Below are 14,052 nucleotides of genomic sequence, written 5' to 3' on the forward strand. Positions count from 1 at the left end.
TGTAAACTTGTAGAATCTTTTGGGGGGATTATTTTGGCAATATGCAAGAAAAAGTTACAAAAATAATCATATCCTTCGACCCAAATAACTCTACGTGGTTGGGAATATGCCCTGTGTTATGTTGTTTAAACGATCAATCTCTTCAAAGATGTTTATAACAGCATAATTTGCAATGTAAAAAAACCCAAGAAGCCACCTAAATCCACAATAGTAGGAGAATGATTAAACAAATTTTAATAGGATGCTATGCTACAATCAAGATGAGAAAGTATGAGGAATAAGGAAATGTTTAAAGGCCTTTATGAAATGATACAAAGAAAAAAAGAATCAGAGCAAAAGAGCACATAATAACTATGAGCATATATGAGGAAAAATGAATCACAGTGGATGCACAGAGAATGCTGAAGGGAGGGAGTGAAAGATAAGTTATGACAATGACAATTTACAGGATGGATTGCATCTATGTAAATGCATTAGTTGCAATGTAAGCGTAGTTGGCTGTATTGATGTTCATTATTGCTAACAATCATTATCTAAAATTCTTTTTAAAAAGAAAGATAAGGGAGCTATTTGGCACTTAGTAGAAAACCTGAAAGAAAAAAAATAGCAGGACTTAGCAATGAACTCGATGGCAAGGCAAGAGGAGGAATGAAAAAAGGATAACTCAGAGGCTCACGGGGTAGGACCCACTGTGACAAGGAAGGGAAATACTGGAGAAAGATTGTGAAAAGAAGATGGGTAGCTCGGGTATTTTCCAACCAAACTGGTGAAGCTGTATAGCAGGTCGAGATGTCTTTGAGACATCTTGATCCACTGTGGATCAAGTGTGTCACCTTGATGGAGATGGGAGTTAAACCTGTGAGAACAGCTGCCATTGTTCGGGGTTTTGAGTAAGAGATGAAGAACTCTTGAGATCATCTATAAACCAGTGGGTTGGTGAGGAACCAGACCTTCAGAGAAGGCACCACAGGAATAACAATGCTATCTGATAATATTTAATAATTCTGAAATAATTAAACTGGCAAAAAACCCAAAACAAAACACCCAGCAATAAATGCTCCAATTTTTCACCAGTGCCAAAGAAAACTAAGTGATAGGAGTAATCTTCCCAAAGAGCAAATTAGCTGATAGAAGGTTCATCAGTCGGAAGAATCACAACCAATTAAAAAACAATAAGGATCAGAAGAAAATTGTTATCTTGTTATATATAAACATGTGATCATTAATGTAACATATATCAAGAGTTTAAAAAACAAACCCAAGGAAATGGCTGCTACAATAGACTATGCCAGCTCATCTTGCTAGACTAGCTTAGAAAATGCATGGCTTTTGGACACATTTGATGTGGGACCTTTTCTTCTCTCCCTGGTATTCGGTGTTTATCTGCAAAAGCACCACTGATTTTTTCATTAGTTGAAGTATGTAGTATTTTTTTTTAAAGTTTTCTTTCCTAGACACAAGTATTTACATGTGCAAAAATGTAATCATGACTGGTAACAGACCACAGCATATAGCTCAGTGCTCCAGGGAAAAGTACTCAGTCAATAATGCTGTTCAGTGACTGATACGGTAATTACACATTTATAAACATAGATACTAAAGAGTATGTCAGGGAGTTAGTCAAGTTTCTGGGATGATGTGAGGCTAGATGGTCCCTTTTGAAAAGACTCATTCCCCTCCTCTCTTAAGAAGTCTTTTGAAACCAGACAATTTCTTGTTATTTTCTACAAGTAGGAACAGAAATAGGAAGTATGTAGCCCCATGTCAGTTCATTCCTACTCATCAACTAACAGGACTAGCAAAGAGCTGTTGTTCTGAAGAAGCAGAGCAGAGAGCCAGAGTGGCCAGCAAGACCATGAGTAGATGTCCCAGAGCAAAAGTGAATCCCTTCTTTGTGATTCCAATAGAACTGAGGGGGAAAAAAATCCCACAAGCATTTGCAGTGCCAGATTTAACACAACCCTCCCCCTGCAAATACTTCTTTTACTTGAGCTGTTCAGAATCTGTGACCATTTTTGCAAGATTGCCTTGTGTTCCAAGACTTTTGCATGGTGTCCTGAAAAATCCTCCCTCACTGGAAAAATACTGTATCTCCCTTTTCCATTTTGCAGTCTAGTTACCTACTGTATTCATGAACCAACTACCTGGCTGGAGAAGTACAGGTATTTGATAAGGAATTGTGTCTTAGAGAGGATAGAAGGAAGGAAAATCAAAGAAATAGCACTTCCTTTGGAAATACATTCAGAAATATGAAGCTCTTTAGAAAAAAGCTAAATACAGTAGAACTCCATCATAACGTAGTTCATCATAATATGGATTTGGATATACTGGGGGTCAATTCATGGCCCTTGAAACAAAACTGGACGCATTAAAAATCTGTTATTATGCAGAGTCTATATGATAATTGTTAATCCTCTTCCCCAAAAGCAGTATTATAAAGGAGTTCCACTGTATCTGGCCACGAGAAAAACAGTTAGATTACCAAATGCATACACTTTTTCGACTGACTTTGCAGTTTGCAAATTACCTTGATTCAGGGTATTTGGTGAGTGTGGCCAAGCTGCTGGTATACATATGACCACCCACATCAATGTGGACGGGTGCATTGGATTTTGTGAGCTGTGCTGGAGTAGGAATGCCTTGATTGTTCAATGGAGATGCAGGGGATCTAGTGATCAGAGGTCTTGACATATTGGGCCGACTGTCCTACGGAGAGACAAGCAAGTTTAGACATTTTTCTTTTTTCTTTCTTTCTTTTTTTTTTAAATGGCAAAAAAGAAAATATACACAACATAGTGAACAAGTCAATGACTAAAGCCGACATTCTTTATATGTTAAAATCTGAAAGCCAGTGAATCTTTAAAATCTCACTAGTTCTCATTTCTATTATAATGAATGACAGAAAAATAAATGCTTTAACTGACAAAAGAAAGGAAACTTTTACATGTTCAATAATAAAGATTTGTTCTTAACTAATATTTATTTCAGATAATTATGAGAAATAGGAGGGTCCATTATACTAATGAATTTGGCTTACATTTAACAATGGGTAACTTCACTTGAAGAATCACTAATCACTTTAAATTAAAGGATAATCAAAGTCTAAACCAATAAGCATTTAAATTAAAATGTCCATGATTTCTCTTTGATGTGCAGTTAGACTAGATGCATACAAACCTTTAGCCCTTATATTTTACAGACTCTTTTCTTGTATTTCTTTTTGTCAAAACAGGAGTCAAGGGGCAGCTAGGTGGTGCAGTGGATAAAGCACCAGCCCTGGATTCAGGAGGACCTGACTTCAAATCCAGCCTCAGACACTTACCACTTACTAGCTGTGTGACCCTGGGTAAGTCACTTAACCCTCACTGCCCAGCAAAAACAAAACAAAACAAAACAAAACAAAAAACAGGCGTCAAATAAACTACTTAAGTTGTTCAGGTACTTAAAGTAACTGAAAATAAAGCCAAGACTTTATTTTTAACCAACCACATCTATCCCTATTGTTTTTGGTTTTTTTTTTTTTAACTATTTGCCCAACCTTATTCTCTATGTGTGACGTGATGAAAATAACCAAAACATTTTCTGTGAAAAACAAAACAAATGATACCCCAAGTGATAAATGTGTCCTTGAGAGGCATATGTGAAGGACTAGGATATGTACATAAATAACTTCTTATTAAGGAAATCAAGCTTCAAAAGAACAGAAGTAGATGCTGAGGCATCAAATGTTTCGTCATATAGGAACAGGTATAATGTCATAAAGGCAAACATATTTAGTTTCTATAAAACAGGACCCAGGACAGTTGGTCCTGGTAGCCAGAACATTTCTGGGTTGTTGGGATTAAGAAAAGAGTATTGCTGAGACACTGAAATGTTGCTTCCTTCCCAAGTGGATGATCCAAATATTTTAAATGCCTCTTGAACATTTTTCACTGCTTTTAAATGAAAGCACAACTTACAAAGAAAGCTAAAGTCAGGTGTTTGGCACATAGTTATTCACTGAAGGGGCCCAGTACTTAAATCTCCATCCCAGTAATAAATTGAGAGTATTTAATGCATGGTCTCTTAAAGATGAAGGTTTCAAATATAGTCACAGACTTAGAGACAGAGAATGCTCCTTGGAATAGGCAGACAATGTGGGTCAGATACAGCGATAAGGCATAGTAAACGGCTAAGAAATGCTTTTGATAGGGATCGTAAGGGAGGAAGTTATCTAGCTTTTGTTCATAAAACCCAGTGTGATAAAATACAGATTTGCAAAACATCATCCGTTTTATGATCTGGAACTGCTTTAGGAGCTACCTGGGGCACAACTGCTGGAAAACTTAGCATTAACCACATGTCCAGGCATGATGTGGAATACACATGCTTCTTAGAACACTTAGCCGCTCCCATGAATGGAGCAGTGATTAGGCTTTTGTACACACGGTTTACCATCTGTGTTCTATATGCTGGATTGAAGAGGGCCAACAAATAGTAAAAGAAGAGGAATTAATGAGGTGGTGGGTAAGAGGAAATAGGAAACAAAGACACAGAATTGGTAGAAAATGTAAAAATAAACAGCTAAAGAAAAGAAACACAAAGAGAAAAGTCGCATTTGGAAAATGTTTTTAAATTTTTCTTCTTAAAATGGAAACATAAAACATATGCTACCTTACTTCCTTTTGGAGAGTGATTTTGTGGCTGAGAAACACACACACACACACACACACACACACACGTTACGACTGAACACACCACAGCACCATGGAGTCTGTAATAGTTTTTCAATTGGACACATTCTATATCCTGCCTGAGGGTGCTCAGGAGAAAATGAACAGATTTGCAGGGTTAATATTGTAGTTAGACTGTGACCTCATTCAGTGAAGCTATAACACCGCAAGGACTATATAGAAGGGGAAGAATTTAAAGCGTAGCAGATCACCTGAAGGGTTCCGGATTTCTTGGGCTATAGGCCATTTAGGCTGTAAATCATAAATACACGGACGCTCCAAAGCCTAAAATTAGACTGGTGCTTCTCAAAGAAAGGCCTATGAATTCCTAGGGTTAATGAGCAAGTTCCACAGTGGCCCCTGACCTCAGTGGGGCAAACTGGTGCTCTCCCATCTCCCTCCATCCCCATCCTTCTCTCTCTCTCTCTCTCTCTCTCTCTCTCTCTCTCTCTCGTCCCTTTATCCTATGTCCCAGTGCTTCAGAGCCTGAAGCTGAGAACAGCTGAAGGGGCTTGAGGTTTTACTCCTTTTAGAGGTACCTGCATTTTGCTAGTGGAATCTCCAATGGTCACAGGGTGGGGGTTATGGGGTCATTTGGGTCCTATTGTAATTGTTTGTTCTTCCTTCTTGAAGAGGACCGTGACATCATCCTGACTAACAGTGAACTGGATTTAACTGAGGGAGGGCTGTGCAAAGCCACCAACCTCACTCTCTCCTCCAAAGCCATCTGGGTCCAGTGGCAAGATATATATCAGGATGGCCCCCAATGTGTGTGTGTGTGTGTGTGTGTGTGTGTGTTGCAGGGCAATGAGGGTTAAGTGACTTGCCCAGGGTCACACAGCTCATAAGTGTCAGAAGCTGGATTTGAACTCAGGTCCTCCTGAATCGACGGCCAGTGCTTTATCCACTGTGCCACCTAGCCACCCCCAATGTGTTTTTTTTTTAAAGGCAGTGTGCCCAGGGTCACACCGCTATTAAGTGTCTGAGGTGGGATTTGAACTCAGATCCTCCCAACTTCAGGGCCAGTGCCCTAATTCACGGTGCCACCTAGCTGCCCCTGTGGGTACTATGGTCAACTTTGGCAGTAGAAAACTGTGGAGTCCAGGGCAACTGTATCACAGGTTTTTACTTTGTCTCCCTCACCACTCGCCCCCATCACCATCTCATGCCACATAGATGGACACACCCTTGGTCATTTTAAACAGGAAAGCTGTCCAAAGATCTAGACTGTGCTGGCCAGCAAGAATGTGGAGCCATCAACACCACTGGAAAAAAAACCGGAAGCACACATCTGCCACATTGGTAGTGGGTCAGAACATCTCCAATAGTCTTTTCCCCACTCCTTGGAAAAGGTATCACTATTCTGGCATCGCAGACAGAAATTTGACGACTTTTCTTTCCCTTGGGGATAATACAGGAGGAGAAGGCTGATAATGGCAACACCTACCTACTGGTTGTGAAGATAGAAAGAGATAATATTTGTAAACAGCTTTATAAACCCGGAAGCACCATATAAATGCTAGCTATCACCATTGTCATCATTATTACGAATCATTTTGAAAATCCCTGGGTTAGATGAACAATAATTTATGTTAAAAAATTCTAACATTTCGGGGGGAAAGACATTTAGTAGTCTCCTTTCCAAACTTTGCCTGAATCATTCATTCCTCAATATTCAGATCATTTGTGACTTTTAAAAGAAAGAAGTGAGTTAAATATACAAGAATTAAGACCTAATGGATGACATTTATGTAGCACTTTATGGTTTACAGAATAGTTACCTCACTAGTGAAGTAGATAATGCAAATATGAATCCTTATTTTATAGTCAAGGAAATGGAGACTTAGAGATGTTGTAATTGCTTGTGGTCACACATCTAGTAAAAGCTGAAGTTGGGATTTATACCTAGGTCTTTTCCCTTAACCCCAAACCTTTAAAAACATTTTTTAAAAAACCCTAAACCTTTACTTGACCCTGACACCCATTCAGACTCTCCTAATTCTTTCTGCTTTTTCACAGCCAAATTATTTTTTTTAAGTTGGCTATTCTTATCTTTGCTTCCTTGCTTCTCATTAACTTTTCTATCCCTTCTAATTTGGCTTCATACCTCACCACTCAATTGAAACTCTTTTCTCCAAGGTTACTAACAACCTCTTTTCCAAAAAAAAATTCAATTTCATTTTATTTACATGAAGATCTGCATTCCCTCCTTTCCATCTCCCACTCCACCAAGAAAAACAAAACCCCTGTTACAATTATAGTCGAGTAAAACAATTTCCTGTACTGGCCTTGTCCAAAAATAACGGGGGCAACTAGGTGGCAGTGGATAAAGCACCCGCCCTGGATTCAGGAGGACCTGAATTCAAATCCAGCCTCAGACACTTGACACTAACTAGCTGTATGACGCTGGGCAAGTCACTTAACCCTCACTGCCTCTCCAAAACATCAAAAATAACAAAAATAAAATAAAATATATGTGTCAATCTGCATGCTGAGTCTTTCACCTCTCTATCAAGAGTCAGGAGCATATTCGTCATGAGTCCTCTGAACTGTGGTTGGTCATTGTAACCAACAATCTCTTAATTGCTAAATGTGATAGCCTTTTATGAGTCTTCAACCCTCTTGACCCTTTCAGGACACTTTTCTTCTTTGGCTTGGAAGACACTGCTTTCTCCTGGTTCTGCTCCAGTCTGACCACTCCTCCTTGGCCTCCTTTGTTCGATAATCTGACCTTCTACTCCATTTCCCCCATCCTAGGGTCTGTCCTAGGCTCTGCCCTGCATGTTTGTGTTCTCTCTCTCTCCCTCTCTCCCCAGTCTTCACTGGCTACTTCATCAGTACTTATTGGTTTATTTATGTTTATGAAGATATAACCCCCAAATCTGTATCTCTTGCCCTAACCCTTTTCCTGAGCTCGAGTCAACTTCCTGTTAAACATATCTGACCATTCCATTTATTGTTACTGTTGAGTCGTTTTTCAGTTGTGTCTGACTCTTCATGACCCCATTAAGGGTTTTCTTAGCAGAGATAGTGGAATGGATTGCCATTTCCTTTCCCAGCTCTTTTTACAGATGGGGAAACTGAGGCAAATGGGGTTATGCGACCTGCCCATAATCACATAGCTAAGTGTCGGAGGTCAGATTTGAATTTAGGATTTGGAACCCTGTTCCACAAAATAGAGCTCGTTATCTTACTACCTAAACCAGGGTTGTTTTTTTTTTTCAAGGCTCCAAGCATGTCAATTTATTTATTTATTTGTTTGTTTTAATAAAGTATTTTTTCCCTGTTACATGTAAAGATAGTTCTCAACTTTTGTTTATACAAGCTTCCCAATTTCAGATTTTTCTCCCTCCGTCCCCTCCCTCCCCCCTCCCCTAGACAGCAGGTAATCTGATATAGGTTTTATATATATATATATATATATATATATATACACACACACATACACACACACATAATAACATTAAACATATTTCTGCATTAGTCATGTTATAAGTGAAAAATCAGAGCAATGACGAAAAACCTCAAAACAGAAAAACAACAGCACCAAAAACAAAAGAAATAGTATGGTTCATTCAGCATTTATACTCCACAGTTCTTTTTTTTCCCCCTGGATTTGGAGATCCTCTTCCATCATGAGTTCCCTGGAATTCTTCTGTACCATTGCATTGGTGAGAAGAATATAGTCCATCACAGTAGGTCAACACTCAATGTTGATGATACTGTGTACAATATTCTTCTGGTTCTGCTCATCTCACTCATCATCAGCTCACACAAGACCCACCAGGTTTCTCTAAACTCCTCCTGCTCATCGTTTCTTATAGCACAATAGTATTCCATTGCATTTATATACCACAACTTGTCCAGCCATTCCCCAATTGATGGGCATCCCCTCAACTTCCAATTCCTTGCCACCACATACAGAGCAGCTATAAATATTTTTTGTACATGTGGGTCCCTCTCCTCTTTCCATGATCTCTTTGGGGAAAAGACCCAAAAGTGGTATTGCTGGGTCAAAGGGTCACAGCTTTATAGCCCTTTGGGCATAATTCCAAATTGCTCTCCAGAATGGTTGGATCAGTTCACAGCTCCACCAACAATGCATTAGTGTTCCAATTTTTCCACAACTTCTCCAACATTTATTATTTTCCTTTTTTGTCATTTTAGCCAATCTGATAGGTGTCAGGTGGTACCTCAGAGTTGTTTTAATTTGCATCTCTCTAATCATTAGAGATTTAAAGCATTTTTTCATATGGGAATAGATAGCTTTGGTTTCTTCATCAGAAAACTGCCTGTTCATATCCTTTGACCATTTCTCAATTGGGGAATGACTTGGATTCTTATAAATTTGATTTAGTTCCCTATATATTTTAGAGATGAGGCCTTTATCAGAAGTACTGGCCATAAAAATTGTTTGCCAGCTTTCTGCCTCCCTTCTAATTTTGTTTTTGTTTGGTTTTTTTGCAGGGCAGTGGGGGTTAAGTGACTTGCCCAGGGTCACACAGCTGGTAAGTGTCAAGTGTCTGAGGCTGGATTTGAACTCAGGTACTCCTGAATCCAGGGCCGGTGCTTTATTCACTGCGACACCTAGCCGCCCCCCCCCCTTCTAATTTTGGATGCATTGCTTCTATTTGTACAAAATTTTTTTAATTTAATGTAATCAAAATCATCCATTTATGACCAAACAAGAGATAGAGAATATTATAATTTTATAATATTCTCTATCTCTTGTTTGGTCATAAACTGTTTTCCTTTCCAAAGATCTGAAAGGTAGTCTATTCCTTTCTCTCCTAATTTACCTATGGTATCACCTCTTATGTCTAAATCATGTATCCATTTTGACCTTATTTTAGTATAAGGTGTAAGATGTTGGTCTATGCCTAATTTCTGCCATACTATCTTCCAGTTTTCCCAGCAGTTTTTGTCAAATACTGAGTTCCTATCCCAGAAGCTGGAGTCTTTGGGTTTATCAAACACTACATTACTAGTGTCAGTTACTACTGCGTTTCCTGTGCCTAGCCTATTCCATTGCTCTACCACTCTATTTTTTAGCCAGTACCAGATAGTTTTGATGACTGCCGCTTTATAGTAAAGCTCCAGTAAATCAGGGGTTCTTAACCTCTTTGTGTATCAGGGACCCTTTTGGCAGTCTGGTGAAGCCTATGGACTCTTCAGAATGTTTTTAAATGAACAAAACAATATACATAAAAATTACAAAGGAAATCAATTATATTGAAATACAGTGGGACAGATAGGTGGCACAGTGAATAAAGCACCTGCTCTGGATTCAGGAGGACCTGAGTTCAAATCCGACCTCAGACATTTGACACTTACTAGCTGTGGGCAAGTCACTTAAACCTCACTGCCCCCCCCCCCTACTCCCCCAATACAGTTATCAAAGTTTTGGGTTTTTTTTAAAACAAGTTTTCAGACCCCCTCTTTCCCTAGGATAAGAATTCCTGCCTTAAACCCACTTTGAATTTCTCCTTCTCTCTACTCAAGGGATCACTCTTCACGGCAGTCACCCAGTTTCAGGGAGACATCGCTGACTTTTCATTCCTCCTGAATATAAGGAAAATCTTTTGACAAGTCAAGGTTTCCAGAAGCATAATGGGCTGCCTTGGGAGGCAGTGAGTCCCTCTTCACTAGAGAAGTCTCCAGGCAAGGGCTTTTGCAGTGCAATGTTATTTTCAGGTATGGGGTGGACTTGACAGCTGCTGAGCTCCCTGACAACTCTGAAATCCTGTGATACTGAGATTAAATCGGTTGCCACGCCATGTAGATTCTAACTCCATCCCCTTCTCGCTTTCACAGCAGCTACTCTAGTTTTCCGGCCTCATCACCTCTTGTTTGGACTACTGCATTTGCCTCTTTGGTCTTCCTGCATGCAGTCTCTCCCCTCTCCAGTCCTTCTTCCACGCAGCTGCAGAGAGTCTTAGTAAAGCTCATACCCTGCCCAAGAGTCCCCTACTGCCTCCGGATAAAATGCAGATTCCTCACTTTAAAAAGCTTTCCCAAATCTGGCACCAATCTACCTTCCAAGATTAATTTCATATTATTCCCCTTCACATACTCTTACATTTCAGCCAAGTTGGCCAATCTGCCATTTCCCAAAGTGGGTATTCCATCTTATCCCACTGTGTAAGGATTATCTGGGAGCCTGGAACGCATTCCCTCTTCCCTCTGCCTCTTAGAATCCTTAGTTTCTTTCAAGGCTCAGCTACCTCTTTCCAGAAGTCTTTCCTGGGCTCCTTCTTCATCAGCATTCTCTCTCTCTCTCTCTCTCTCTCTCTCTCTCTCTCTCTCTCTCTCTCTCTCTCTCTCTCTCTCTCTCTCTCCTTAAGTTAACTTGTATCTACTTAGCTGTGCAAATGCTATATTCTCCCAGTAGAAAGTAACCCTCAGTTAGTTTTCCTTTGGCCTTTCTTCTTGTGGACCAGCACAGTGCTTTGGATTTAGTTAAGTGCTTAATAAAGGGAGGTTTTGATTTGCTCCTAATGCCAAGCCCAGAGCTCCTTACATGCCATTACTCCTTCTTCCTCTCGGGGCTCCCCTTTGCTCATGTTGCTGCTGCTTCTGGCACAGGCTCGGGATCTGCGCCAACCCCCTTTACCATGGAAGATTACCATGAGCCGGACCAAAAAACTGCAGGTGCTGAAGGGCACCTGCACTCCATCCAAGCCACCACTACCGCCGGCTCGGGCCACCTCACATCGTGCCGCAGGGCGTCAGGGATCTTGGCGGTCCTCTTCTTCCACACCAGGACCCCAGGGACCCCAGCAATGAGCGCTTTGTGCTCTCCAAGGGTCATGCAGCTCCCATCCTCTATGCAGTCTGGGCCTAGGCTGGCTTCCAGCCAGGGGCCGAGCTGTTGAACTTGCCGAAGATCAGCCCCAGTTCCTAAACGAGCCTTTCCAGATATGGCTACTGGCTCCCTGGGTCAGGGGCTTGGAGCGGCTTGTGGAACGGCCTACACAGGCCAATACTTCGACAAAGCCAGCAACCGTGTCTATTGTTTGCTGGGGATGGGAAGATATCTGAAGGCTAGGCGTGGGAAGCCACGGCCTTCTCGGGATTCTCCAAGTTGGACAACCCAGTCACCATTGTCGACATTAACCAGCTGGGCCGGAGCAACCCTGCCCCCCCTGCAGCACTCGCACCTAGTGGCAGTGTACCTGAAGTGGTGCGAAGCCTTTGGGTGGAACGCCATCGTGCCAGATGGACACAGCGGAGAGGAACTCTGCAAGGCCTTGGACCAGGGTAAACATAAGCCACTGGCTGTCATTGCAAAGGCGGATAAGGGCAGAGGAATCTCAGGTGTGGAAAAGAAGGAATCTTGGCATGGGAAGCCCCTCCCAAAACATGGCAGAACAGGTCACTGAGGAGCTTTGAATCCATTAAATACCTTTTAGTTTCTACTGAGGATCAATTGAAAATTAAAAAAAAAAAATATTTAAAATGTTGCCAGTCCCCCCGCCACCCATGCCACTACTCTGCCTCACCTGGATGCCGCTTAGACACACAACTCAAGTACAGTGTGGCCATTACAGAACGCTCTCTACACCTGTACTGAAATGAAAACCAAATGAACTCAAAGTCATAAAATGGCTCTGACCAAAGCAATAGTATTTGTTTTCTGAATTATCATGTGATTTTTCTTTGTAGTGTAGAATTTTGTTGAAGAGGGGGGAGAGGAAGGGAGATAAGGACTCAATTTGGGCCACCATTTCCTGGATGCTCTAAGAAAACTAGTTAAAAACCAAACCAAACCAAAACAAAAACCAAAACAAAACTCCACAAGAGAATGGCTTCCCTGAGATTTTCATTTCTGATCGCTCTTTTGTTCATAGATTGTCAGGATGATCAATTTAAAAAAAAATTTCCATATATCAGACAGTTTGTGACTGAGAAAAACTTTGTAGTTTTGCACATCCATCTCAACTACCCCAGACCAATGATTTTCTGATGGCAGGATCCTGGAAGGGATTTGGCTTCAGGCACCTTTCAAATGAATCTGATGAAAACCCCAACTCCTCAGTTTAACCTTGCAGTATGCTATGGAAATAGGAGCCTGGGGAGCACTACCCTGGACTCAGAGAGATGAAGTTTCAGCTAAAAGTGGTAATGACTTTATTTGCTGGGGATATATACCATGTCAAGTTTCACCATGATGGTGGACTACTAACTACTTCATTGTGGAAATAAGCTGACTCTTTCGTTGTCCTGAGACTTGCATTTCAACAGAATAATTTTATTAGCATATTGAAAGTTTTCATTTTCCATATTAAGTGACAGAAGAGAAAGGACTTTGAGCAAGATTACAAAGTTTGCACAAAATTTAGCTAGCGCAGGCTCCTGTAGAGATGTATATACTGTGAGTGTATCGTCAATACCTCAGTAATTTAGAATGATTAAGAACAGGATTCTTTTGGTGAACTTAATTTCCTGGCTAACTGATGGTCAAACCCACACATGCAAGTCCTTGTCTGAGGCCAGGATGCTCATCCAAGGAGGTTGGAACTGTGTTATTTCCCTTGGGAATGTTCTGTCCATGGGGCAGTAAAAATGTCTTGGCTGACCTTTCACTTATGCATTCTTAGAAATACAGCACTTTCTTTACCTACCACAAATCTTTAGTCTGGTAACAAGACAACTAACTGCAATGTCAACAAATTTCAAAAGAAGTCTCATAAAAGTACAAAGTAAAAGTGTTCCCTGATGACTTTAGCTAAGCAGAATATGCCTGGGGGGAAAATAAAATCATTCCCCAAAATTTCACACAAGGAAAGCAATGAAAAGCTTCCCTAGTTGCAATTATAAGTAAGGTAACTTATCACTTAATTGGAGGTGAGTTAACCAACAACATCACTTATTTGAATATAGAAGAGAACCAGAATGAAGCAAGAAAGAAAGACTTCAGAGAAGCCAAAGCAAATTTCAGAAATCTATGAACCTCATTTCTAGGAGTTTTCATTTAAAAGTCCTCCCGGTTGGGGCAGCTAGGTGGCACAGTGGATAGAGCACCAGCCCTGGAGTCAGGAGTACCTGAGTTCAAATCTGACCTCAGACACTTAACACTTACTAGCTGTGTGACCCTGGGCAAGTCACTTAACCCTAATTGCCTCACTAAAAAAAAAAAAAATTAAAGTCCTCCCAGTTACTGAGAGGTATGCTGAGGCATAGTAGAGAGTGTGTTGGGTGTGGAGTCAGAAAAATCTGAGTTTGAATTCCTCCTGACACTTATTCACTGTGTACCACAGTCAAATCACTTAACTTGTCCGAACAAAAATTTAAATAAAATTGTTTTTAAAAGGAAAAAAATCAACTATGCTCTGTTGAT

The 14,052-nt window shown here is 40.6% G+C and overlaps 1 protein-coding gene across 3 annotated transcripts in view; it reads right to left on the minus strand.

The window, feature by feature from the left end:
• Positions 1–14,052, minus strand: part of KCTD1 (potassium channel tetramerization domain containing 1) — a 259,929-nt gene that overhangs the window by 62,300 nt on the left and 183,577 nt on the right. For all 3 annotated transcript variants that reach the window (XM_043976323.1, XM_043976324.1, XM_043976325.1), the window contains exon 2: positions 2,528–2,706. In XM_043976323.1, coding sequence (XP_043832258.1) covers positions 2,528–2,706 — 179 coding nt within the window. The remainder of the gene's footprint in view (positions 1–2,527; positions 2,707–14,052) is intronic.

Source organism: Dromiciops gliroides, chromosome 1, assembly GCF_019393635.1.
Source record: "Dromiciops gliroides isolate mDroGli1 chromosome 1, mDroGli1.pri, whole genome shotgun sequence".
NCBI lineage: Eukaryota > Metazoa > Chordata > Mammalia > Microbiotheria > Microbiotheriidae > Dromiciops > Dromiciops gliroides.